General features: G+C 37.2%; 1 protein-coding gene across 1 annotated transcript in view; it reads right to left on the bottom strand.

Annotated features, from left to right (window-relative positions):
* The window catches only part of ACOT12 (acyl-CoA thioesterase 12), a 28,454-nt gene extending 8,993 nt beyond the window's left edge, over window positions 1-19,461 (bottom strand). The window contains exons 1-9 of the mRNA XM_015814662.1: window positions 19,344-19,461; window positions 15,473-15,542; window positions 11,699-11,759; window positions 10,536-10,637; window positions 8,584-8,719; window positions 6,581-6,737; window positions 4,106-4,225; window positions 813-960; window positions 271-326 (exon numbers count right to left, since the gene is read on the bottom strand). Of these exons, the coding sequence (XP_015670148.1) occupies window positions 271-326; window positions 813-960; window positions 4,106-4,225; window positions 6,581-6,737; window positions 8,584-8,719; window positions 10,536-10,637; window positions 11,699-11,759; window positions 15,473-15,542; window positions 19,344-19,461 (968 nt within the window). The remainder of the gene's footprint in view (window positions 1-270; window positions 327-812; window positions 961-4,105; window positions 4,226-6,580; window positions 6,738-8,583; window positions 8,720-10,535; window positions 10,638-11,698; window positions 11,760-15,472; window positions 15,543-19,343) is intronic.
* Window positions 19,462-25,628: the final 6,167 nt, after the last annotated feature.

The raw sequence follows: 25,628 nt of genomic DNA, 5'->3' as shown, positions 1-25,628 counted from the left end.
GCGCCCCTTCCCCGTCCTCCCGCTGCCGCCACCGCCAAGCTCTCCGCCGCCCGGCCCCATCTCGGCCCGGGCAACCGCGGCCCTTTGCCACCCGGCCCCACCTTGGCCCGGGCAGCCACGCCCCTTCCCCATCCTCCTGCTGCCGCTGCCGCCAAGCTCTCCGCCGCCCGGCCCCACCTTTAAGTTTTTTTCATGAAATTTCCCTTAAAATGAAGGTGCGTGTTATACGCCTGTGCGTGTTATACGCCAATAAATACGGTAATCTTTTACCTGAATAATCGAATTTTCTTACGTGCAATAGCTCCACGGTACCTTCTTAAGCCATCCTCCAAATGAACAAAGCAGTAAAACAAGGAATTAGCTATAATATGTGAACTTTTCTTAAAAAAATATTAGTTAAATGTAATTGTTCTTAACTTTAAGAATAGCGACATGTAACAAATTGTGTGTGACATAAACATTACAATAAAACAAAGCAGGGGATGAAAACAACCATTTGAATAAAATGTATAAGTAAACTATTAAGCACTCTGAAAAGCTTAAGACCACACTATAATTAATAAAACAAAATTAATTAGCTCTTTTTCACTGACCTAAATGATTATCCAAGTAAAAATTAATCTAAAGCATTTTAGATTCAATGCCTCACAAAGAATTCAAATCAAGAAAACACTTTATTTTGTTATTTACAATATATCTTAATTTCCTCTGCGAATCTATTATTGCTGCAATTATAAAATTCCATAAAGCAATAATCTTGCTTTATCTAGTCATTATCTATAGCCTCCCTTTCCAGCTGAAAAAGAACTCACCTTGGTCATGGAACTCATTCTGGGAATAAGAACATTTCCATGTTTATTTATAGCATTGAAAATAAGAAAGGCACTGTTAATATGCCTTGCTTGACCGTTGGCCCATTCCTCACAATTATATGCTTCAACCCGAACTCCAACCTCAATACTGGAAAAAAAAGTGTTTACTTAGTTTAAAAAAATGGGATGAAGTTTTCAGCAGTGATTTATTGGTCAGTAGAGTGCAGCCATCCTGTAAGAACTAGTTGAAATAGGTAGATAGCTTTAAGAGAGAATAGAAGAGAATATGCCATTATTTTTCAAATACAAAGAAAACAGAAGAAAGGACAAGTTATTAACAGGTTTCAGTTACAGCAGAATTGGTGTTAAATGTCTGTTCAGAGAATTATCTTGAGATGACTCTGTTACTAGAGAACTGGTAGATTGTCCTTTGTGGGACATCTTCAGACAGAAGCTCAACAGCCAGAGACAGCCTCACTGGATTTCCTATTGCAAGCAAATGATTGGCTTAGATAAGCTAACACATCAAGTTAGGTTCAAAACCAAGGTTAAAAAACTTGGTTTAATACAGGCCAAATTAACTTGTAAAGGGGAAAGGGCCACATTGCTATTGAAAATTGTGGGCTACAAAAGAATAGCTGAGGTGCCAAGTAGCTGTTTGGTGACTAGCAGTGTGGCTGCAGTGATGGAGCTGGCAGTTTTGCAGAGACCTGAAGATTTTAGAGGTGCTCGGCAGCATCTTTTGGGGCTGCAAAATTGGCAGCAGTGGATTTGTTGAGTTTTCAAAAGGCGTTGAAGGCACACAAGGCAGCTTGGCAGGCTACACGTGGCCTGTGGTTTGAATGTTGTGCAGGCCTGATTAAATGTGATGTGTGAAGTATTTTTTTCTGATCATCCAAGTAGTTCAGTGGTGGTGAACCTATGGCACGCGTGCCAAAGGCGGCACTCAGAGCTCTGTGGGCACACGTGCCATTGCCCCAGCCCCGCCTCCTACCCAGCAGCCCACGGCCCCCTCCTACCCAGCAGCCCCCTCCTACCCAGCAGCCCCCCTGGAGGAGAGTCACCCCTGAGCGTGGCCCACGCAGAGCAGCGCAGCCAAGGAAATGGCAGCCAGGCAGCGTAGAAAAGACTCTGCCCTCATGCCCCATCATGCACAGTTGATGCTGCGGGCAGAGGGCGTGGTTGCGGGCAGAGGGCGTGGCCGCCATGGCGCTGCTGGGCTGCCTGGGCGATCTGCAGTGGGTCCTGGAGGCGGTGAGTGGCCCTGCGGGCAGGCGGGGTGGGGCAGGGCAGGGGGTGGAGCGAGGGCATGGCCAGTTTTGGGGCACTCGGTCTCTAAAAGGTTTGCCATCACTGAAGTAGGTTGTTTGGATAAAGAAGTAAATAAGTTATACAATAAGATGCAAATCTCACTGAAGCTACTTCAGAGTAAAATTGCACAGAATTTAAAATCTCTATTAGTATTAATTTTTTGAATATGCAGAAGTATATTTCATGTAAATAGATATTTGCATTTTCTATCCTTGTATTTATCTATCTCTTTCCTTTTTCTGTTATTCTTTTAAATACCAAAAACTTCCATGTAAATGTTTTGTTACCTTAAAAATATATATCAGAAAGAGACAGAAAAATATCGTATAAGTCTTTCTAATTATAGATTTCCTTCCCAAAAACACTGAATCATTTTCAATTATGTCAATTAAAATAATCCAAAAAGATTTAAATCTACAATTGTACTTGATAAAATCTATTTCCTTTGGAGACTATTTCATATTTTATAGTATGTGAATACAGTATGTTTGGTTCCATGATTATATAGTGACAAAGCTTAAATAATTTACATACATCTTTAATCCTTTCTATATTTAGAATCAGAATTAATTTTGCAAACTATTCACATTTACTTAACAGGAATTTTTTTTAGTGCAGAATACATTTAAACTATCTGATTTATACACTTTACCAGTAGATGTTTATTAAGATGAAGAACAGATTACAGTATTTAATCAGTGTCATTGTATAATATTATATTCTAATCTAATCTGTGATATTAGGTGCCTAGATAAATCATATTCTTTGCTATCTAAAGCACCACATAGCACATCAAATATAAAAATTAGGGCCTGATAACAAATATATTCTGCAAATATCTTCTCTTATCATTTGGTGATGTGCTGGATTCTGCTGATACGCTAATAGAATTCAGAACAGAAACTGGGCTTATTAGTAGGCTGTAACACTATGCAAAGTATTACAGAATCATAAAACTGTATAATTGGATTGGATTTTAGGGAAATCTAGTCCAATGTTTCTCAACCTCAGCAACTTTATTCAACTCCCAGAATACTGCATCCAGTTTTGGTCACCACGATGTAAAAAAGAGGTTGAGACTCTAGAATGAGTACAGAGAAGAGCAACAAAGATGATTAGGGGACTGGAGGCTAAAACATATAAGGAACGGTTGCTGGAATTGGGTATGTCTAGTTTAATGAAGAGAAGGACTAGGGGTGACATGATAGCAGTGTTCCAATATCTCAGGGGTTGCCACAAAGAAGCGGGAGTCAAGCTATTTTCCAAAGCACCTGAAGGCAGGACAAGAACCAATGGATGGAAACTAACCAAACAGAGAAGCAATTTAGAACTAAGGAGAAATTTTCTGACAGTTAGAACAATTAATCAGTGGAACAACCTGCCTACAGAAGCTGTGAATGCTCCAACACTGGAAGTTTTTAAGAAGAGACTGGACATCCTTTTTTTCTGAAATGGTTTAGGGTTTTCCTGCCTGAGTAGGGGTTGTATTAGATGACGTCCAAAGTCCCTTCCAATTTTATTATTAATTCCCCAGCAATCATTCTGGGCCAACTCCCAGAATTCCCCAGCAATCTTTCTGGGGCATCTTATGTTCCTTATGGATTGTCCTGAATTACCTACAGTCATCATATAAGAAAGACAGCCATACAAGTCCAATGAATAAATAAATGTCCACATAAGTCAAAATTGCTGAGGTTGATCTACTCCAGTCCTCTCCAGTGCACAGGAAAACCAATTATTTTGTTGGAAAAATGCAAAATTACAATGCAAATAGGGATAGTCTTGCTTGAAACTTGAAGCTTTGACATTGAAGTGTTCTGTACAACACAGTATAAGATTTGTATGAATGGATAGATAGATAGATAGATAGATAGATAGATAGATAGATAGATAGATAGATAGATAGACAGACAGACAGACAGACAGACAGAGACAGATTGATAGAAGATGAATATTCATAATATAAAGATACAGTATTTTACCTTTTCTGAAAAGTATTATTAACTATAGCATTGAAAACAAGGCGATCACCAACAGTTGAAGGTCCTCGGAATTTAAACATATCTACAGATTTCAGAGTTGGATGCAGATGACACAGGCGGCTGAATCAAAGCAAACAAAATAAAATGCATCTTTTTTATGTCAATGCAACTTTATAAGATTTCTACATAAATACGGCACAAAACTAGACTAGAGACTAGACAGTCACTTGTCTGAAAAGGTATAGATTCTCCTGCTTGATCAGGGACTGGACTAGAAGACCTCCAAGGTCCTTTCCAGCTCTATTCTATTCTAAACTTAATTTCAAGTTTAAACTAGCTCTGAGAAAATAAAATATTCAATCGGAAGTTGTGAAGTTTAAGAATTGTGTTTTAATGTTCATATTTGGGAACAATCCTATATACTTTTTATAGATACAACATATTTCTTAAATTTTAGTGTAATCTCATAATTAGTCAATATTGCTTGGCTAATAAATCCAAAGGGATTTTAATGAAGTTTTATTTGGGGCTGCTCCACATTTAACAAGATTTACTGAATCTTTTAGAAATGTTGTATATAAACTGTTATGGCCTCCAGTGATTTACATAAAAATAATTTTTAAAAATGGCCCAATGCCATAGAAGATGTATTTAATGTCTACAAAGAGAAAATCATATGAAAACAACAATGATATGGGAACTTCCCATGCCAACGTAAGTAGCCCAGCTGGAAAAAGGACTGGGATTTTCTTTTTCCAATGAATACATTAGCAGACTAGTTATGGCACATCACCAACTATGTTGCTCAGTTTTTTATTACTCAAGGTTCTTGAAACGTTCGGTGAAATCAAAGGAAAATGTTGACCAATAAGGGATTTGTAACAAATTCTTAAGCAGTGACTAACATCTATATCATTAATGATCACACAATCATCTTTTGTATTTTTACAAATAGTCACCAATCATTTCATTTATATGTGAAGATAAATCTTCTGTTTATATTTATTATAATACATAAATGTTCTATAACAGTTGGGCTAAAAACCTACTGTTTGTGTAAGTCCGAAATTTTTAACCTTTGTTTAGCAATGACATTGTTTTGGGCCACTATTTATCCTTAGCGTAACTCAATTACCTCTTTATGATGTACCAGAATTGTTAAATGTGCACAATTATCTATTGCTAATTAATTTAACTGAGCATCATTATATTGCATTCAAATTACTTTGGATTTCATTAGGAATAATTTGCTCCTCCTATTTAAATTGCTAAATATCTAATTTGCAATACTCATAGTTAAGGACACCAGCAGATTAATATCAGCCTAGATGTGAAGGATATGTAGGTTTGTTGTTTATTTTATTCTTAACATTGTTATTGAAAGTTAAAATAATTTTATTAAAGTAAGCCTTCTGTGCTTTTATATAGATGTTATTGTAAATGATTACTTCCAGATCTAATGTTTGCTTAGTATTATAATGGTTAAAAATGAACAAAGGATAAAATTCCTCACCAATGGACTTTTATTTGTATAGTAGGAATATTCTTCACAGCTCCCTAAACCGACCAGTCCTCTAAGGCAGATTTTAATGCTGGGAAATAACAAGGCAGATGAGAAACTACTCTTTTTTATTGATGGTATTAGTTCCATCACTTGATAAACTGTGCTAGATATCATCCCTAAACCTTAGATAAACCATTCCGAGCTTAACTTCACTTTGTGTTTTGAGAACAGCCTTTTTTTTAACAGGCCTTTTTTTATTCCCCGGCAGCCATAGCAACTCTGCCACCTTCCAAAGGTCAAATCTAATTGTCAGTTGTTTTACAAAAGCTTTGCAGCAAGGTCATTTATTTCTCAAGCAGAATAGACAGTTTTTGGTTACCATTTAGCAATATGTCTAATGCATTTCCGTAAAATACAGTAGAATGTTAACCTTACAGGTAGCGCTCCTTATTTTTCTTGTTACAACTATTTAGTTTTTTACAGCTAAATATGACCCCTGTTTTGTCCAATCAGATTTATTACCGATATTGGTGTATACGTTTAATGTTGCTTTCTTGGGTCTCTGGTGTCTATAACTTTTGATAGATTTACAATTTTAATAAAATGATTTATTTATCTGGCAACGAAGCAAAAGCAGTTATTATTGTGCCTAAGTTCAGGTTACAAATCAGAGCTACATGAATAATGAATGGGAATGACACTTCCAACATCATGACAATGAATCTGGCCCACTGGAGTGTGAAGGGAATTCTAATAAAAATTCATGTCTCTCACACGCAAAGAGAGAGCTGCATGTACCCAGCAACTGAAGGCGATGGGGGGGGGAGGGGGGATGATGGAATTCTCTATGTGATGAGATGAACATTCAGTGAGACACTCCTTCCACTCCTTATTTTTGCTTAGTAACCATTATTTCTCGCTAAATGTGTCTGATAATATCTAATACAGAAAAATGTTCTATAAAAAGGCACCTTGCTGAAATAGTAGCCACTGTTTCCATCCAAGCCATAATTTGACCACCAAATGTGTTTCCTTGATGATTGGCATGAGGAGGCAGGACAAGTTCAATGCTCTGCACATGAGTGCAATCAGAATAAACCACATCTTCCTCTTTACTGCAAACATAGTCTAGAACATAGGATTCTGATGTTAGGAAAATTACCAAGCACTCCAAGTGCATTTACATTTCAACCAAAGTTACAATGTACAGTCCTAGTACAGCCTTTCTGAAATTCATAGACATTGATAATATTTATATTGCATTAGAAAAACCCTATCACTCCCAAATTCTTTTAGAGCACAGACATTTCTTATGTGGACTATTATTACAGGAAATCCTCCAGTTATGAAGGCAATTGGGGCTGCAATATCTGTTGTTAAACAATGCTGCTGTAAAGCACAGTATCATATGACTGCATCACTTAGCAACAGTAGTCCAGGCTTCTGTCATAACTTCAACACTATACAGGTCATTAAGAAGGAAGAGGTAGGATCTCCAGACAATTAGGCTTGCATGTAAAAGCTGTGGGTCACAGCTATGGGTAGATGGGGTTTGCTGTGGGCAGGTGGGGCATGCCAACGGCAGGGACTCTGGAGCATGGGAGGGTGTTGTGGTGGGTACCAAGGACAGGCATTCTGGAGCGCAGGCAGAAAAACAGGGCCAGGAAAACTTGGAAATCGTAATCATGTGATTGCAGCTCACTGTAACATTATAATTGCCAGCTAGGCATTGAGCGCTAAAGTGACTATGGGGACAATGTGATGATTGGAACTGCAAGGGCTGGTTGTAGGTTCCCTATGTTCAGTGCTGTCACAACTCTGAATGGTCAGTGAATAACCCAAGGACTACCTGTATTGATTCTTATCTCTAAAGATATCATGCTATATATCTTTAGAGACTAAATTGATTAGTTAGAATTATAATGTCATTTAAATGTATTTTATTAAATGTATTGGAAAGAAAATACGGTATCTTTCTATTATTAGGAAGGAACATATTACTATTAAATGTGTACGTTTTTGTTTTAAATGTCAGCCAGGCTAATCTGTCACATGATTCCACTTGACCTAAATTAAGCCTTTGGCTTCTGCCCCAGTTTCATTAGTTTTATAATCCCAGAGTTGTAGTTGGATCCACCTGATTGCTTTGCATTTTGGACCTACTTATCAGCCTGTTAAATTAGTAATTTCAACAATATAACTGAGCCTTGTTTCTTTTTTTGTGAACTCTGTACTCGTTTTGAGCAAAGCAATCTTAGCACTTAATAAATTCATCCTTACTTTATCTATTTTGTTCAGGGGGACCCAATTCTCTTAAAAGTAAAGACCTAAAAATACATAAGCTGCTTTTTACAGATATGCCTTGTATAAACAAAGTGTGTGTGTGAGAGGGTGTATGTGTAATTCAATAAATTGAAAGAATGGATTCTATCATTTGCCTTGATTCTGTTTCAATGCATGTATTATTAGTTCAGAAACTTATGTTGACGTCAGAGTATGGAAACAAAACAATATGCAGCTGCATTGTTCCATTACATAATAAATTTCAAAGGGAAGAGGCATGTTCGTGTGATGTGTATAAGTGTGTATAAGACTTTAAAAAAAATGGAGATGGCATTGAAAAAAGAAAAATGCCAATAATCTGAAGATAGGTTGTAGGACAGCCATGTTCATTAATAACATTTGTTATGATATTACCAGACATTTCCTGAACTAGAGAAAGCAAGAAGCTGATAGCAAGCTTGTTTATATTGCTCCTAGTTTTTTGAGATCTAAAGCAGGAATATCACCTCACAGAAGGGCATGTGGCTTGACTTTATATCTTTTCATATTTTATATTTTTCATAAATGATACATTACACAATGCTGTGAGTTCCAGGGCTTTTTCATTCAAACAATGCAGTCAGGGAAATGTTGGAACTTCTCCCCATTTTGGAGAATTGGAAATGAGGAACATAACATTTGTTTTACTGACCATCATCCATGCCACATTTATCCATTAGATCATTAAATACACGTTCATGATCCAGTCGAATTTTTCTTCGATCAGCTGCCAGAGTGTGCTCTATGAAATCGTGCACAGTGAGAAGCTTGACTGGCTTTAGGTTAATCTAATTTTTTTTTTTAAAAAAAAAAACCAGTATCAGCAAGTCATAGTAACATTATATAATGAACCCATTAACAGTAAAAAATTATTTCTGCCACATCTGTAGTAAGCTTAAATAATACTAAACTAACATATTTATTAATCTAAAACCTAGTAATCATTTAATAAACAATTTCTAATAATTTATACAACATTCTAAACATGAAAACAAAAATCACGTGAGATTAGCTTTTATTAAAAAAAAACCTAGAAATGCACGATGCTAGGAATTATTCTACATCTTTAAACTCTGCAGCTTCGTTTGCAACCCAGTTTACACTGTCCTTAAATAGCTAATCAATTATTGTTCTTTGATTTCAATGATCCTCATCAGCTTTCGTGTACAGATGATTCCCCTAACTCAGGGGTAGGCAACCTTGGCTCTTTTATGACTCGTGGACTTCAACTCCAAGAATTCCTGAGCCAGCTTGGCTGGCTCAGGAATTCTGGGAATTGAAGTCCACGAGTCATAAAAGAGCCAAGGTTGCCTATCCCTGCCCTAACTACATCCTTGCAATAAATGGAAGACATGGAGATGTGAAAGATCTTGCATTCATTCATTGCCTCCCCAGATTTGCTCCAGGTGATTTTTCAGTGCTCTAGTGCAATGCTGCAGATTTTAGAGATATCCAGGTACACAAGGAAATCTAATTGCCTTTCCATTCTTTAAACAAAAGCTATCCTAGCAGTACATAATGTTAATTGAATATTGTCCTAAACCAGTGATGGCAAACCTTTTAGAGACCGAGTGCCCAAACTGCAACCCAAAACCCACTTATTTATTGCAAAGTGCCAACACGGCAATTTAACCTGAATACTGAGGTTTTGGTTTAGAAAAACAACTCATACATTAACATCTTTTGTCTTAAAAGAAAAACACAACAACAGAGCTTTCAATGATACAAACAACTTTTTATTGAAAGGTAAAAGTTTGCATTTGGCATGCTTTTGAACAATTAATGTGATTTTTGCTGTTGTATGCATGCTGATAATTTGTCTAACCTTAGCTCATACTTTGTAAGTTTGAGAACAACACATGCACTCAGGTCATCTATTAGTTTGTTTCTGGTGTCAGATTTGATATAATTCAAAGCTGAAAACAGCTGCTCACAAGCATAAGATGATCCAAACAAAGTAAGAAAAGCAATCCCAAGTGCTTTCACTGACTTAAAATTATTTGGCAGAGAATTCCACACTTTAAAGATTTCATTTTCAGAACTAACTGTGCTGTCCTGTGTCATCCTTGTTTTCGCAGGATTGCTCACAATAAGAACGAGGCACGCTTTGGCTCCGTTTTTGCCAGGAATGGGCTTGAGAAATGGTTTTTTCCTGCGAAAACATAGCCAAAGAGCAAGGCCACGTGCCCACAGAGAGGGCTCTGAGTGCCCCCTCTGGCACATGTGCCATAGGTTCGCCACCACTGTCCTACACATTCTAGTTTACCAAGATCATTGGCAATGGTATATGTGAAAATGGACTGTTTTTTTAAAATAAAAATTTAAATATGGCAGCTTAGGAACAATGCTAATATCTGCAAGCAAAATGAATGTTTGATATTAGTGAATTATAAAAACACATTATTTCAAAAAAGAAATTTCTGGAAGTAATACAATGTGAAAGAAAATGTTTGGAAAAGTACAATGAAGTTATTACTCAAAGGTAAAAATTTTCATTATTTTATTGTCAATACAAAAAAAGGAAACAGTATATAATAATGGCTTTGTGGCAAGCTCACAAAGTTAGAAAATAGAAACATTAGAATTTTTCATTGAAATGTTTACCTTCTCTTTTCCTACTGGCTTTGCAACGTATGTAGAGAAAGCCACACAAATTAGTTTTTGAACATTAGTTAAGGGATTCTGTAACGTAGCTCTGACACCAACCTATGTGCAGATAACAAAGCCATTGTTGAATTCTAGGCAGTTGCATAATTGTGAACAAGTGTATTAGTAGCAACTATTCTTTTCATCTTAATGAAAATAAGAATATCTTTTTCATATATACACACCATACCCCAAGCAACTATGCAGCACTATTAGGATCTCCATCCCAATCTGGACACCATCCTGGCCTGATGATGATTTTACATCCTCTGTGGGAAACCCTCGGCTGCCACCTCCTTCCCATCCACCACCCTGTCCACCACTGCCGGGGTCGGAACTCTGAATGGCCCAGAGCTTAGCATGGTGGCAGTGGGGATGTGAAAATGGGAAGCTCCTGGCTGCCACTGCCACTGTGCACTCTGCCCACCCACTTGCTTGCTTGCCTGCCCATCGACCTGGCTCTCCTTGTTTGTTTGCTCGCCCTCCTGGGCAACCGTAGCAAATTGTCCCTGCAGTGAATTGCCCATGTTCAGTTGTCCTGCAACAACTTGGCAGCAGTAAGTTGGCAGAGGCGTCTTGGCAGTGGTGAGGAGGCCACCCCAACCTGGCCACCCCCAGCTGGCCACCCCAAGTTGTCTCATTCCATGCTGTAAATGCTATTGCTAAGCATTCACATTCACATCATATCCTGCTTTACAATCAGGTCACTTCGTGATGGCAATTCTAGTCTTCTAGACATTTGTATTTATTACAGTAATTCAATTTGTTTATTTAATCTTTATCACATCTTTTATTAGAGGTTTACTGCTATAGCCTCATCATTTTAATTGCACAAACAAGTCTTTATAGGACATAGGGCTGAGAATGAATGGCACAGAATCACTTATAGACTAACTTCAGTTTCTATGAAACTGAAAATGTTGAAAAAAATGTTTTGTTCAATTATTCAGATATTTAGTATAATGCTGAATTTGGAAAATAAATCTATTAAAAAGGTATGAAATGAATGAAGAAAAGACCATCTGGGATGGAATTTGCCTGAATTCATACCTTCACTAGATTCATCCTGCCTAAATAATAAAATTTAAATCAACTTAAATCAAATAAGTACAATCTCTTACCTCCATACTGGTAGTGAATGCCCTGTTTACCTTTGCTGTAATGTTGATAATCTGCCCAACTCTGTTTTTTAAAAAAAAATCATATATAATTACAAAACACATAATTTTATGTTTTGCAATATGCAGAAACTCTAATGTACAGCTATAGTGTTTTGGAAATAACTGATATAGAAATCATATAATTTCAAATGTCCTATCTTAATATTATGGCCAGAAGTGAAGGGGGAAGGGAAAAAAGACTCTTAGTGGGTCCCAAAAAAGTAAGGATTTCTTCTGCACCAGAAAAATATCGCTGCAAGCCAAGGTTGTTGTTCTTTTTCCTGAAATATCAGTGACAGGGATACTGGTTAGGAAAACTCATTCCACAGTTAGTCGCATTTAAAGAAAGAACTTTAAATCTGAAACTAGGATTCATATTTAGAACTATCCAGGTAAGAACTAAATGCCAGTCTGTTTTGTCCATTTAGCTTAATGTCATGAAGACTGACTGGCAACAGCTCTCCAAATCCTTAAGACTTTCCACTTTGCATACTATCTGTTTGTTTTACCTGATCCTAGAGAGCAACAGTTCCCAACACCAGGAACCAGTTTTGTGGGAGACAATTTTTCCATGGACCAGGGAGTGGGGGATGGTTTCAGTTTTGCACGCTCATCTGCTGCTCACCTCCAGCTGTGCGGCCTGGTTCCTAACAGGCCACAGACCAGTACCAAGCCAGACCATTAGTCGGTACATAATTTCAATCAGAAGTATTTTGCTTCACTTAGAAAAGGTAGGAAGTAACTTTAGGACCTTGTTGAAGATGGTATAGATTCTCCTGCTTGGGCGAGGGGTTGGACTATAAGACCTCCAAGGTCCCTTCCTATTCTATTCTATTCTATTCTATTCTATTCTATTCTATTCTATTCTATTCTATTCTATTCTATTCTACTCTACTCTACTCTACTCTACTCTACTCTGTCATTTCCTAGATAGCTAGCATCACTTAAGGAACATTGCTTTTGTTCTCTAGAACCTTGGGTCTCCGAAGAACGTACCTTATCAGAACGCACTACATAAACCCTATTTAAATCATTGTGATACCCCATCCAGTGATATTCTATGTATGTTTATAATCCAATTTCTATATTGATATTTTTTATTTAAAATTAGAGACCAAAGAAACAGATCAAAAAATTGACCAAAATACCAAATTCAATCCAGTGCTTTCTAATGATGATCACAACAGAAAAGAATTTATATATTTACAAAAAAAACACTAGATGGATCTAATTAAACATGCACTATTCTTCTGCAGATCATCCTAAACACTTAGGAAGTATTATTAACCCTGAAGCTATTTGTTTCAATGTTGGGAGTGTACTACTTCCTTCCACCACAACAAAAGTGCATATTTTTAACATAGACCTTGGGAATTAGAATACAAGGAACATTGCCCTGTCACAGACCATTGCATTTTCATTTGTAACTGATGAGAACCTTTTCAATGTAGCAGTCTGGGAGCACTTGCTAAGGATCCAGGAACAAATGCAAAAAGAAGAAAAGAATCTAAAGTACAAATATTTGTGCAATAAAAATGTAAGAACAGGAAATGATTCTATAATGTAGGGGAAAAAGGCCTATTTTTTCTCTCTCTTCTGAAAGGTTGAAAATTCCATGATTCAAAGACACCAAACATACAAAATGGAATAGTACATAATTGGTCTAAAACAGGGGTGTCAAACTCAATTTCATTGAGGGCCACATCAGCATTGCGGTTGTCCTCGGGGGGGCGGGTAGGTGTGGCCAGGGTGGGCACGGCCTACTGGGTGGGCGTGGCTGGAGTGGGTGTGGCCTACTGGGTGGGCATGGCCAGCTCTACATCATTCGCGTCAAGAGTGCCTGTGGGTGCCTGGGCAGGAGTGGGACAGATCTGAGGGACTCTGGCAGAAGGGGGTGGGACCAGGGCAAGCGCCAAGGCATGGTCCACTGGAAGAGCCTGCTGAAACCCCTCCCCCGGAGCCCATCAAGCCAGATATGTGAAGTAGGCAAGGGCCATTTGCTGGCCACTTCCAGGCAATAGTGCATTTCTTCATTCCTCACAAAGGGTGACACCTCCCCAGTGCATGCCCAGGGGGCGGGGCCTACGCAGCAGGGGCCAGTCCCTTGCTGTTTCTAGATGGCCTTGTGGAGCTAAGACTGAATGCGTTTCAGCATAGATAGCCACAACAAAATTGTACATTGGCTCCCGGGTGGCCAGGGCCGGGGCCAAGGCAGCGGGGGCCATTCCCTCACTGTTTCCAAGATGGCTTCACGGGCCACATGAAACCACGTCGCAGGCCGCATCCAGCCCCCGGGCCTTGTGTTTGACATGTCTGGTCTAAAATATTACCATATTATAGCCAATTTGCAACATGTATTATGTTCATTTTTCTAGTGAAAAAGCATTTTTGTGTAGGACTCAGTTGTCCTGAGAATTTAGTAACATAATTTTTGTTCAAATTTCTGAACCACCCATCTCCTTCAGAGATGGATTCTGGGCAGTGTACAATAAAGTATTAAAATATAAAAACAGTATATAAAAAGAAGCAAGGATGATAAAACACTATTAAAATTACTTAAAAGGCAAAGGGGGGAGGGTTTCCTCAGGGCACTAGCCACAGCTGCACTCCTCATTCAAGACCACAGAGCCATGCTTTAACTCCTTTTCAAAAGGCCAGGAGAGTGAGGTCTGCCTTACCTCCAGCGGAAGAATATTCCACAGGGTGGGGGCAATTACAGAAAAAGCTCTCTTCCTTATAATTATCATTCACTTTTTCAGAAATCTAAAGAACACACCTGTAATTTATAAAGAAAGAAAAAATCCCTGTTTTGGAACACTTTTTGTTATGCTATTGGCAAGTATATCCACCTGTCAAAGGAATCTTGGAAATTAATTGAAATAAATCACTATTGTCCTTTTAATCCATACAAGTGGCTTACAATCTGGAATGTAGTCTTGGACTTTTGGTTAAGATCAAATGCAGCATGTAGGGAATGCACTCTGTTTTTGAACATTTTGTTATTTTCCCACCTAGCATCAAATTAAACTGCAGTCACAAACCTTTAAGTGTTCAATTTTGTGGAACATTTTTAAATTTTGTTTTCATTTTCTTTCACTAAAGATAATTATGCACAGCAGTGCTCCTGGGGTATTTAATCTTAGGTTCAATGCAACTGGAGATGTCAAAATAACTGAATCAGCCCTTTTCCCTTTCAAATGGACTGTACTGCTACATCTGCTGATTCTTCTTCCACTTTTTTCTCATTTCAAACCATTTGGAGGAAATCAACTGGAGTCCATTTACAGGGAAAATAACAGAGAATGAAAAGTTTCTTTCTTTCTTTAGGACATGAAAGGAAGTGACCATTTCTTGAATAATCATTTTATAAATTCATTAAGCATATACAAGAAATGTGACAATTAATGACTTTTAAATTTATCAATAATGTTCATTATCAGATCAAAAAATTAAGAATTAAATATCTTTCTAAAAATAATTTAAATTTATTTTTTAAGAATTAAAATGTAAGAAACAAAACAAATTAAGCTGCAACTCTCAGATTTTCAGTGAATGTTTTATTTAATGTTAAGAGTAGAAAAGATCAATATGTCTATAGAAATTTAAATTTTCTATTTTCTTTTAATGCTTTTGCAATGAATCATGTTCCAAAGTTTCAATTAGTATTTCTATGTTTATATATACTGATTAAAAACTATTAAACTATAGTAAGGTTTGATAATAATTAAGATGTACCTGGCTATCTCTTCAAACTGTATGTCATCCACTGATGCTGTTACACAGGGAATGCCAGCATGTTTTTCAGCTTAGAAGAAAATAGAGTTTATTGAAGGTAAAATTAAATATTGGGGGAAAAACAGTTACAGACATCATATAAATTTATATCAGCATCCATTAAATATTAAGCAAAAGTTTGTTTATCTTAAGATATTTTTAAGATATATTAAAGAATGCATTGTTGTATGATATAAAATAATCCAATATAAAATAATCCATTGCTGAATGCAGCATTCCAATAATTTTCACGAGAATAACATTTACTCATTCAGGCATCTCTGCACAGGCATGCCAAGAACTGTGTTATTATGTCTATATGGTAGAATTTAAAAATTATGTAATGTTTGTACAATACTAATGCTAAAATGATGAAGAAACTGTTCACACCCTTGCAGCTCAGATAAAATGACCAGTGGACTGACTGAATAATTATAATTTCTGCCTTTCTTTTTCTTGGGTGCAGTTTATATAAAAAATGGGATGGCAAACCAGCTCATGATGTGAGAGTTCTCTGATTGCAGATAAAGGAATAAACTTCCTTCTTCAAAGTCAGAAGACTGCCTTACTTATCACAGCACTAGATTTCAGAAACCTTATCTGTGCTCTGAGATAACTGGGTTGAACCTGGGAGCTCATACGGGAAAAGCATGCATTTACATTTCATTGTGCTGTGCTTCTTTTCTGTTCCTATTAAATAGCTAAGATTGATCCAGCAGTACACAAATATAATATGCAAATACAATAAAATGTACTTCTCCCTACTTGGGAAAAAAATATATAGTCTCTCTCCTTGCCGTATTTTTATCATGATTTTTAAATTACCTTACATTCTAATTTCAATTCATTCAATTGAGTGCTTCAGAATGCTTCCTTCCATTTCTAGGTTCCCCCCCCAAAATCAGTTTTACTAAATATATAATTTTCTCTTGAAAATCAGAATTGGGTAGGAAAGAATGATTAAAGGGTTAAGACTTTATTATACCAAAGAATACTAAATACTGTAAAAAATAATGTTTTTGGGAAGCAATTTACAATGTTCAAATCATGTACTGTATTGCACAAATTACCATAAAACTGGGTAAACAATTTAAATATTACACAATTTTTAAATATTTAAATGAGGTATTGCTTTAGAAAACAGAATAGAATAAATTAGGAACAACTAAGACAATCATAAAAGAACAACTAGCATTAGAACTGTTCTATGGGAAAATCTTCCCCTCCATACTGCTTAAAGTAGAAATTTAGGATGCCTACTGTGTAAGTCCTTAGAAACATGCAAATCCAAGTCTGCAAAGGATTACTGGGGCTTTTCATTGGAATTCTTGCTAATCGTATGAGTAGAAGTGGACTTGCACTCAATTAAAGCTTTTATTGATAAGGTCCTGCTCAGTTTTTTGTAAACATCTTTTTCCAAAAGAGTACAAATTCTTGGTTAGATAAGGCTTGATCCAGCTAAATAGGTACAATGCCTTATATAAATTTTTAGATATTTATGCTCAATATTACTTCTTAGAATAACAGAGTTGGAAGGGACCTTGGAGGTCTTCTAGTCCAACCCCCTATTCAGCTCTATATCATTTCAGACAAATGGTTGTCCAATCTTTTCTTAAAAATGTCAGTGTTGGAGCATTCACAACTTCTGGAGGCAAGTTGTTCCACTGGTTGTTCTTCGTCATCTAAGGAGCTACAAGAATTTATAATTTTCATAGTAAAAGGGAAAAGAAACTTATATAATGCCAGCTAAGTTCTCAGTTTGGTATGGCAGATTGATTCTGAATCATGTTTAGCCTATCAAAGAGAAGAATTGGGGGGGACACCATAACTGCCTTCTAGTACTTGAGAGGCTGTTCTAATACTTGATAGGTCACAGAGAAAAGGGGTTTACTTATTCTCCAAAGCATCAGAGGACAGGACAAGAAGTAATGGGTAGAAACCTATTAAAGAAACATCCAACCTAAAAGTAAGGAGAAATTTTCTGACAATGAGAACAATTAATCAATGGAAAAGCTTCCCTTCCAGAATTGTGGGTGCTCCATCACTGAAGATTTTCAAAAATAGACTAGACAATCATTTGACCAGGATGGTATAAAGTCTCCTGTCTTGAGCAGGATGTTGGACTAGAACACCTCGAGGTCCCTTTCAACCCTATGATTCTACAGTATATTCTATGAAGTATTTAATTATGTTTTATAAAGCCTACAAAGCATAAACTTCTTAAAATTACAACAGCAGCTTAGTGTAGATATAAGCAAATCCCAGTTGAATGGGTCGGTAAACTGTAAGATCAAAACACAAAGTAGTCCAAAGAAATTAATATAAAAATTATTTAATGGAGTTAGAAACTGGAATTAGTGGGTTTGCAATAAAAATATCCCAAAATGAAGAAAAATTCTTAAAAGAATAATTGTCAAAATGTTACTGGTATTTTTGATTTCCTTCTATATTGCTGAAATAGTTATAATAGATTAATGTCAGTTTAAATAAACAATTATAATAAATTAATATATTAAAATACAATTGATATTCTGCAATTTAGATTGGGGGACATCTAAAAAGTCAAGAAGTAGAAAATGGGAATTGATAGTTCTTACATGACAATAAATATGTTTTCCTTTGAATTATTATGATTGGTTGCATAGTCAGCCAAATGTTTAGTCTGGATTTGGCTTTTTTTTGTTCCCTTATCAAGTCCTTCCCAAGGGCCTGGAGTAGGCAGATGTTGCTATTTAATAATATTAAAGGTATCGTCACAAGATGTAAACTGTTGCAAGCAAAACTGCTTTTTGCAATTGATTGATGGTGATTTTGTTAATATGCACTGGGCTAGAATGTGGGAGATGATGAGTTCAAGTTCCGCCTTAGCTCTGAAAGCCAGCTGGATGATTTTGGCCAATCATTTTCTCTCATTCCAATCCATCTCATCCCAGCCCAACCCATCTCACAGGGTTGCTGTTGTGGGAAAATAGGGGGAGGAAGGTGTGTTGGATATTTTTACTGCCTTGAGTTAATGAACATATAATAAAGTCAGGATACAAATAAAAAATAAAATGACAGTTTTATTATTTATTATAATTATATATAATTTATTGTTATTCCTGCAGCTTTTATCCAATTAAACTGTCAGACATTAAATCAGCATTCCCCAATCTATGGACATCCATATGAACTGGGATTGCAGTTCCAAGATGCACCAACCAACCAAGATAAACCAACAAGCCTATAATCTGTTAAGCACTGTCATATATAGTAATGGTTAAGGACCAAAGTTGCAAAATAGTATTCTGTAAATAACAGGGACACATTGTTGCAGGTTTCATAAAGTCTGTTGAAAAATACTGTTCCCTCATACAGTATAGAATGTTCTTTAGTCCAGCTATTATTTCATGAATCCAATTGCAAATTATTTGGATTTCCCAGAAAATTATCAGGGGCTTTGTACTGAATATTCCAGGGTCGGTGGGTGGGTGGATAGATAGGTAAGTTACATTAATGGTAAAGTTGCAAATAACTACCATAATCGAAAAAGGAAGAATTATTGTCCAACCCAATTTAAAATGTCTGACAAACAGCAAGAATCCTTTAGTAAATAATAGCAGACAAAAAAAGTCTGTTTCTTCAAGTTGCCAAGCCAAGGTTGAGAAATGCTGGCTTATATAATAGTAGTTTGTTTTCCTTTCTGATTCCGCTGATTCATTTGATTATTACAACAAATGGTTTTCTGCGGTCTTTCTCCCCCCCACCCCCCGAGCCTGCTGATGGGATCCCCCAATGCACGTCGCTCTAAGAAGGAGGTACTCCGTGAGAGGAAAGAGGGGCTCGCCCTTACCGGCCAGGCACGCCGTGGTATCGATCCACTTGAGAAGCTGACCGCGGCTGAGCTCGCCGAGGTGATTCGTGTGAGCGGGAAGGAGGATCTGGCACATGTGCACTTGCGCGCTCGCCATGGCGCCGTCTCCTTTGCCGGCGAGCTTCCTTTTGCCGCGGCACCTCCGAGGGCAGGGATCGCCCGGAGTTTCGCATTCCCTCCCCCGGTGCTGTGGCGTCCAGGCGTCATTAGATGTGCCCCGGCGCGCTCCTGGGCCTCTTAAGCAAGCCGGTCGCACCTTCCAAGCCGGCTGCTCGCTTTTGCCACGGGTGGAAGGAGGGCGGCAGTTTCACCTTTCCCCTCCTTCCCGAGCTGTGGCAGGTGGTTGCGTCGGTTCAGCTCCTACGAAATAATTAGGACGAGTAGCAAGCTGAGGCGCATCATTTAAGCCAGGCGATTTCAGCTACCGCCCTGCGTGATGACTTTTCCTGGAATTGCCTTCTCCAACCCGACACTTTTCAAGTCTGTTCCGATGCCTCTTGCAACAACTCCCATGCAGGCTGTATAACAACAGAATAACAGAGTTGGGAGGGACCTTGGAGGTCTTCTAGTCCAACCCCTTGCTCAGGCAGGAAACCCTATCCAGGGGTAGGCAACCTTGGCTCTTTTATGACTCGTGGATTTCAACTCCCAGAATTCCTGAGCCAGCTATGCTGGCTCAGGAATTCTGGGAGTTGAAGTCCACGAGTCATAAAAGAGCCAAGGTTGCCTACCCCTGCCCTATACCATTTCAGACAAATGGTTGTCCAATCTCTTCTTAAAAACTTTCAGTGTTGGAGCATTCACAGCTTCTGAAGGCAAGTTGTTCCACTGATTAATTGTTCTGTCAGGAAATTTCTCCTTAATTCTAGGTTGCTTTTCTCCTTGATTAGTTTCCATCTGTCCTGCCTTCAGGTACTGTGGAGAATAGCTTGACTCCCTCTTCTTTGTGGCAATCCCTGAGATATTGGAACACGGCTATCATGTCACCCCTTGTCCTTCTTTTCATTAAAGGTACTGGAGTTTGTAAACCCAATACCTCTGAAGAGCTCTGTCCTGAGAAAAGCCTGGTGTAAAGTCCACATGTTGAAAGTCGACCTTAGGAAAACAAATGTTATGCATCTTTTTTCCCCTCAAGGATCCTGTCCAAGATTCTTAAATACCAGAGACTGATTTAAGTAAGGAATTTCCAGCCTTTTTGGCCATCAAGCCAGATTGTTCCCATGCTAGAAGTCATCAAGTAAGCCTAGAAAAAAAAAGTGTAAAGCTGATTATCTAGTCAAAGGAAACACCTGGAGTGTTGCTCAATGTGCCACAATTTGGTGGCTTTAAACTGGAATCTTTGCATTTCTTTTCTTCTTGGGACGTCCCATTGATTTTGTGCCTAAGGCAAACTCGATCTCTGGGCTTCCAGCATGGGCTATCTCTTAGTTAACCAGCTATGCTCTGAAAAAAGTTGTCAGGCTTTTTCAGTGAAATTTAAGCTGCACCATATACCTATTTACCTGATCTTATAGAAATGTAAGAAATGTCACTGAGTTCTATAAGCTTTATTCCAAGATAATAGCATATATAGGATTGCAGGCTTATGAGATTAAAAAGAAACAATCTTAAATATAACTATTATACTTAGGATGCTTTCATCAAGACATCAGGCATTGTTCATTTTGTATTTGAGATTTCTTTTACTTTTGTTTCTTTAAATGTTCTGCATCTATGAATTAGGTGTTTTTAATACAAAAATAAGAGTAACTACAAATACCTCTTGGCAAACTCTTTGCCACATTTCTAAAGAAAGGGGGAAAATCAATAAAAAACTTGCCAGACAATAGCTATTGCAATAAAATATGCCAGCTTTTTTAAAAGCAGACTCAATGAACAGACCACATACTACTTTTATTGCAAAGACATGGAAGGATTATCCAAGACGGAGGTCTCCCTAGAACAGGATTTATGGAACAGATTTATTTCAGGTAAAATTAAGGGGCTTGTAGGAGAGAATCAGTATTATCAATAACTACAATATATCAAAATAACTCAAAATATTAATGCCATAATCTAATATATAGATAATATCTGTCAATCAATAAAATACAGTTATACAGGTAGTCCTCAACTTACAACAGTTCATTTTGTGACCATTCGAAGTTACAATGGCACTGAAAAAGTGACATGATTGTTTTTCACACTTACAACCATTGCAGCATCTCCATGGTCACATGATCAAAATTTAGATCCTTGGCAACTGATTTGTATTTATGATGGTTGCGCTACCCTGTGGTCATGTGACCATCTTTTTTGACCTGATAAGCAAAGTCAGTGGGGAAGCCAGATTCACTTAACAGTTTTGTTATTAATTTAACAACTGGTGATTTAGTTAACAACTGTGACAAGAAAGATTGTAAAATTAGGCAAAACTCAATAAATGTCTCACTTAACAGAAATTTTGGGCTCAATTGTGATTGTAAGTCGAGGACTACCTGTACTAATAACAATATCATACATGTCATATCTATACCAAATCTTCATTCAAGCATTCCAAATTCTTTGGAAAGCCAGTTTTTAAGAATTTTTGAGTTCCAGTTGTCCAGGATTAGGGTTAGGTCTCCATGAACTTGGAGAGCAAAATGGATTCACCAACAGATTCCCAGTGCATTGGTATGGGTAGGAGGGAAGCAATGGATGGAAATTAATCAAGGAGAGAAGCAACCGAGAACTAAGAAGAAATTTCCTGACAGTTAGAACAATTAATCAGTGAAACAACCTGTTGAATGCTCCAACACTGGAAGTTTTAAAGAAGAGATTGGATAACCATTTGTCTGAAATGCCATAGAGTTTCCTGCCTGAGCAGGGGGTTGGACTAGAAGACCTCCAATGTCCCTTCCAACTCTGTTATTCTGTTATTAGGAGGGTGGAGACATTTCGGGCCCACCGTTTCTACATTTCCTGGTAAAATCCATGGGAAAACTCCATTGGAGGGTAAATCCATTTAAGATTAGGGTTAGATCTCCATGAATTTAGAGAGTATAATGGACGTCGCCAACAGATTCCTGTTATGATAAGGAGGGCTGAAACTTTCCCAGGCCACCTTCTAAATCTATCCTGGTAAAATACATTGGAAAATCCCATTGGGTGAAAACTCCACATAGGGTTATGTTTAAGTTTTCATGAACCCGGAGAGCAAAATAATAATAATAATAATAATAATAATAATAATAATAATAATAATAATAATAATAATAATAATAATAATAATAATAATAATAGTAGTAGTAGTAGTAGTAGTAGTAGTAGTAGTAGTAGTAGTAGTAGTAGTAGTAGTAAAGTTGGAAGGGACCTTGGAGGTCATCTAGTCCAAACCCCTGCTCAGGCAGGAAACCCTATACCATTTCGGATGTCACCAACGGATTCTTAAAACATTGGAATGATTAGGAGAATGGAGACATTTCAGCCTGCACTCTATATGTTTGTTGGTAAAGTATATGAAACCCCCCCTTTCCTCATTTTTTTCCAATTAGGATTAAGGTAAGGTAAGGTCTCAATGATCTCAAAGAGGAAAATGGATATAACCAACACATTCCGAGCACATCGGTATAGTTAGATGGGTGCTGACTTTTCCATCCCACTCTCTCTATCTTTCCTGGTAAAATTATATTGGAGGAAAACACACTTAGAGTTAGGGTTACGTCGCCATGAACTCGGAGAGCAAAATGCAATCGCCAATGGATTGCTAGCACATCGGTATGATTAGGAGGGTGGAGACATTTCGTGGCAGGAATCTATATGTAATCCTAACCCTAAATTGATGTCTGTTTTGCTCTCAAAGTTCACGGAGACCTAATCCTAAGTGGATATATCCTCCAATGGGACTTTCCATTGTATTCTACCAGGAAAAATATAGAGAGTGGGTTGGAAAGGTTTGGGCCCTCCTAATCATACCAATGCATTAGGAATTCATTGGTGACATCTACTTTCCTCTCTGAATTCATGGAGACCTACCCTAACCCTAAGTGGATATAGCCTCCAATAGGATTTTCCCATGTATTTTCCCAGGAAAGATATAGAGGGTGGGCTGGAAAAGTCAGAGCCCTCCTAATCATACATATCCTGCTAGGAATCCTAGGAATTCAAAAGCTTCCACTTCTTAGAATATCCAAAACTGCTCATGGGACAAGCAGGATAGTATTTTTGAGTTAGCTAGGTTTATGTTTTGTGAAAAGAAAGTGGCATCTTTGTACTGAATGCACGTTTAGGTATTAGTCCGAGCTTTTTTGGAATGCACCTGAAGACACCCCTCTGCTACATTATTTTCCATGACATTCTTGGATATAGTACTTGTTTGCTCTATTTTAATAAGCAATCTTCCCCTCTCCAGGTATACATTTTCATATATGCACACTATATTAGCTCTATATTAGCTCAAGCCTCTAGATCAGCGGCTTCCAACCTTTTCTATACCCACCTCTAGAACACTTCTGATATATTCTCGCATCCCTTAACAAAAGTTCAAAATAACGACAACGAATTATGCATATACACTATAATTTTGAAAACCCAAGTTTTCGCACACCCTGGAATATCATTCTCGCACTCCTGATTGGGAACCCCTGCTCTAGATGAATTAAATAATAGAGAGTAGGTGGCAGGGACATCAAACAGGTGAATGCCTAAGTTGTTGTGATGCCTCAGGCCTTTCTATACTATCTCCTTTCAGAAGTTCAAAGGTCCAACTATGAAAGTTAGTTTGGTTTCTAAATTCTTTTGCTTTTAATGTACCTCTTTTTCCCAATGAATTTTTAAAATCAAACTTATTTTGAAACACATAGAATAGTACCAGTTGATAAAAAAAATGCTGACTGAACATAGACAGTGTTTTGCTGTTTGGATCCTAGCCAGAATGCTTAAACTAACTACCTTTAAACAATTCTATTTTAATGTTGCTTTTAGGACCACTTCTGGATATCTTTTAAAAGAGATAGCTTTTAAAATACAACTTATTTTGGAAAATGAAACTTTATTCTAAAATGTATCCAAAATTGCAAGACACAACACGATTAAAACAGATAAATACATTTTATATACAGAAAGCATTAAAACACAATTGTTAATATAATTTTATACCATTTTAATGAGTTTCCATCAACAAAATTTTACAATTTAAAGACTTCAATTGCAAAACAGTTTTAAAATCATATGTATAAATTATGTCTACAACAACTCCAGTACAAGTAAAGTAAAATACAAAAATAATCAATACTGAAATTCAAATACAAAACCCCAAATAATGTTGCACAGGTACATATGTACACTTGCTGAAATCATGCAGTTACACAGTGCAACAAAATTAACTGTCTTAGTTTAAAACCTATCACAAAATGGAACAACCATATCTGCAAGCAGAAGAAAATATATATTTGTAATAAATCATAGTGCATTTAGAAGTTAAATTTTATAAAATGATTGCTGAGTGATTTATTTCAAAAACTTCCCAGTTGGTTCAGACATTTCACATAACTGTAAATTATACTTCTACGAAATTAAAATTTAGAACAGTTTAAAAAGATTTAATGCCAAAACATTTGTCTGTTTTCAGCTTAGTTTTGACATATCTACTTGCAAGGTATCTGTATCACTTCCTTGTTGTCAAAGAATATGCTTATGAAATATTTGATCAAAATAAAAAATTAGACTACAGTAGGTGAAATTAAAGATATACCTTGCTAGGAAGGAAGGAAGGAAGGGAGGGAGGAGGGAAGGAGGGAGGGAGGAAGGGAGGGAGGGAGGAAAGGAAGGAAAAGATACCAGACTTAATACGTCCAGTTCTGTGCCAAAGCATATACATACAAGCTGTATATGGTGAAAAATGTCTATATCTAAGACTTTGACCACAATGGTCTTGATTGCACAAAAACACATCTCAAAGGAATTTATGGCTTGAATGACATTTCAGACAATTAGGTCAGCTGGTGCAAAGTAAGTCATTTGGGAGTGTGGTTTCTTGCACAACATTAGGCCACACTGTAAAAAGTTAATGTTCAAAGAACTGTGCAGTAAAATATTTAATATGCTCTAACAGGAAAAATATACTTGTTACAATTTATTTTGCCTGGTCAGAACTTTTACATTAGCTGCCATTGGTTTGCCACAATCCAAGTTTATTGATTCCACTGTAATTTGTATTTCATCAAATTTTAAGCACTTTGATAAGATTTAGCTATATGCTTGTGATTCTTGGAAGAATTCTTAGAATTCTCTTGGTGAATAAAG

This window comes from Protobothrops mucrosquamatus, unplaced genomic scaffold (assembly GCF_001527695.2).
Source record: "Protobothrops mucrosquamatus isolate PMUCROS unplaced genomic scaffold, P.Mucros_1.0 scaffold272, whole genome shotgun sequence".
Taxonomy (NCBI): Eukaryota; Metazoa; Chordata; class Lepidosauria; order Squamata; family Viperidae; genus Protobothrops; species Protobothrops mucrosquamatus.
The sequence above is the reverse complement of the archived record's forward strand: the minus strand, read 5'-3'. Positions and strand labels throughout refer to the sequence as shown.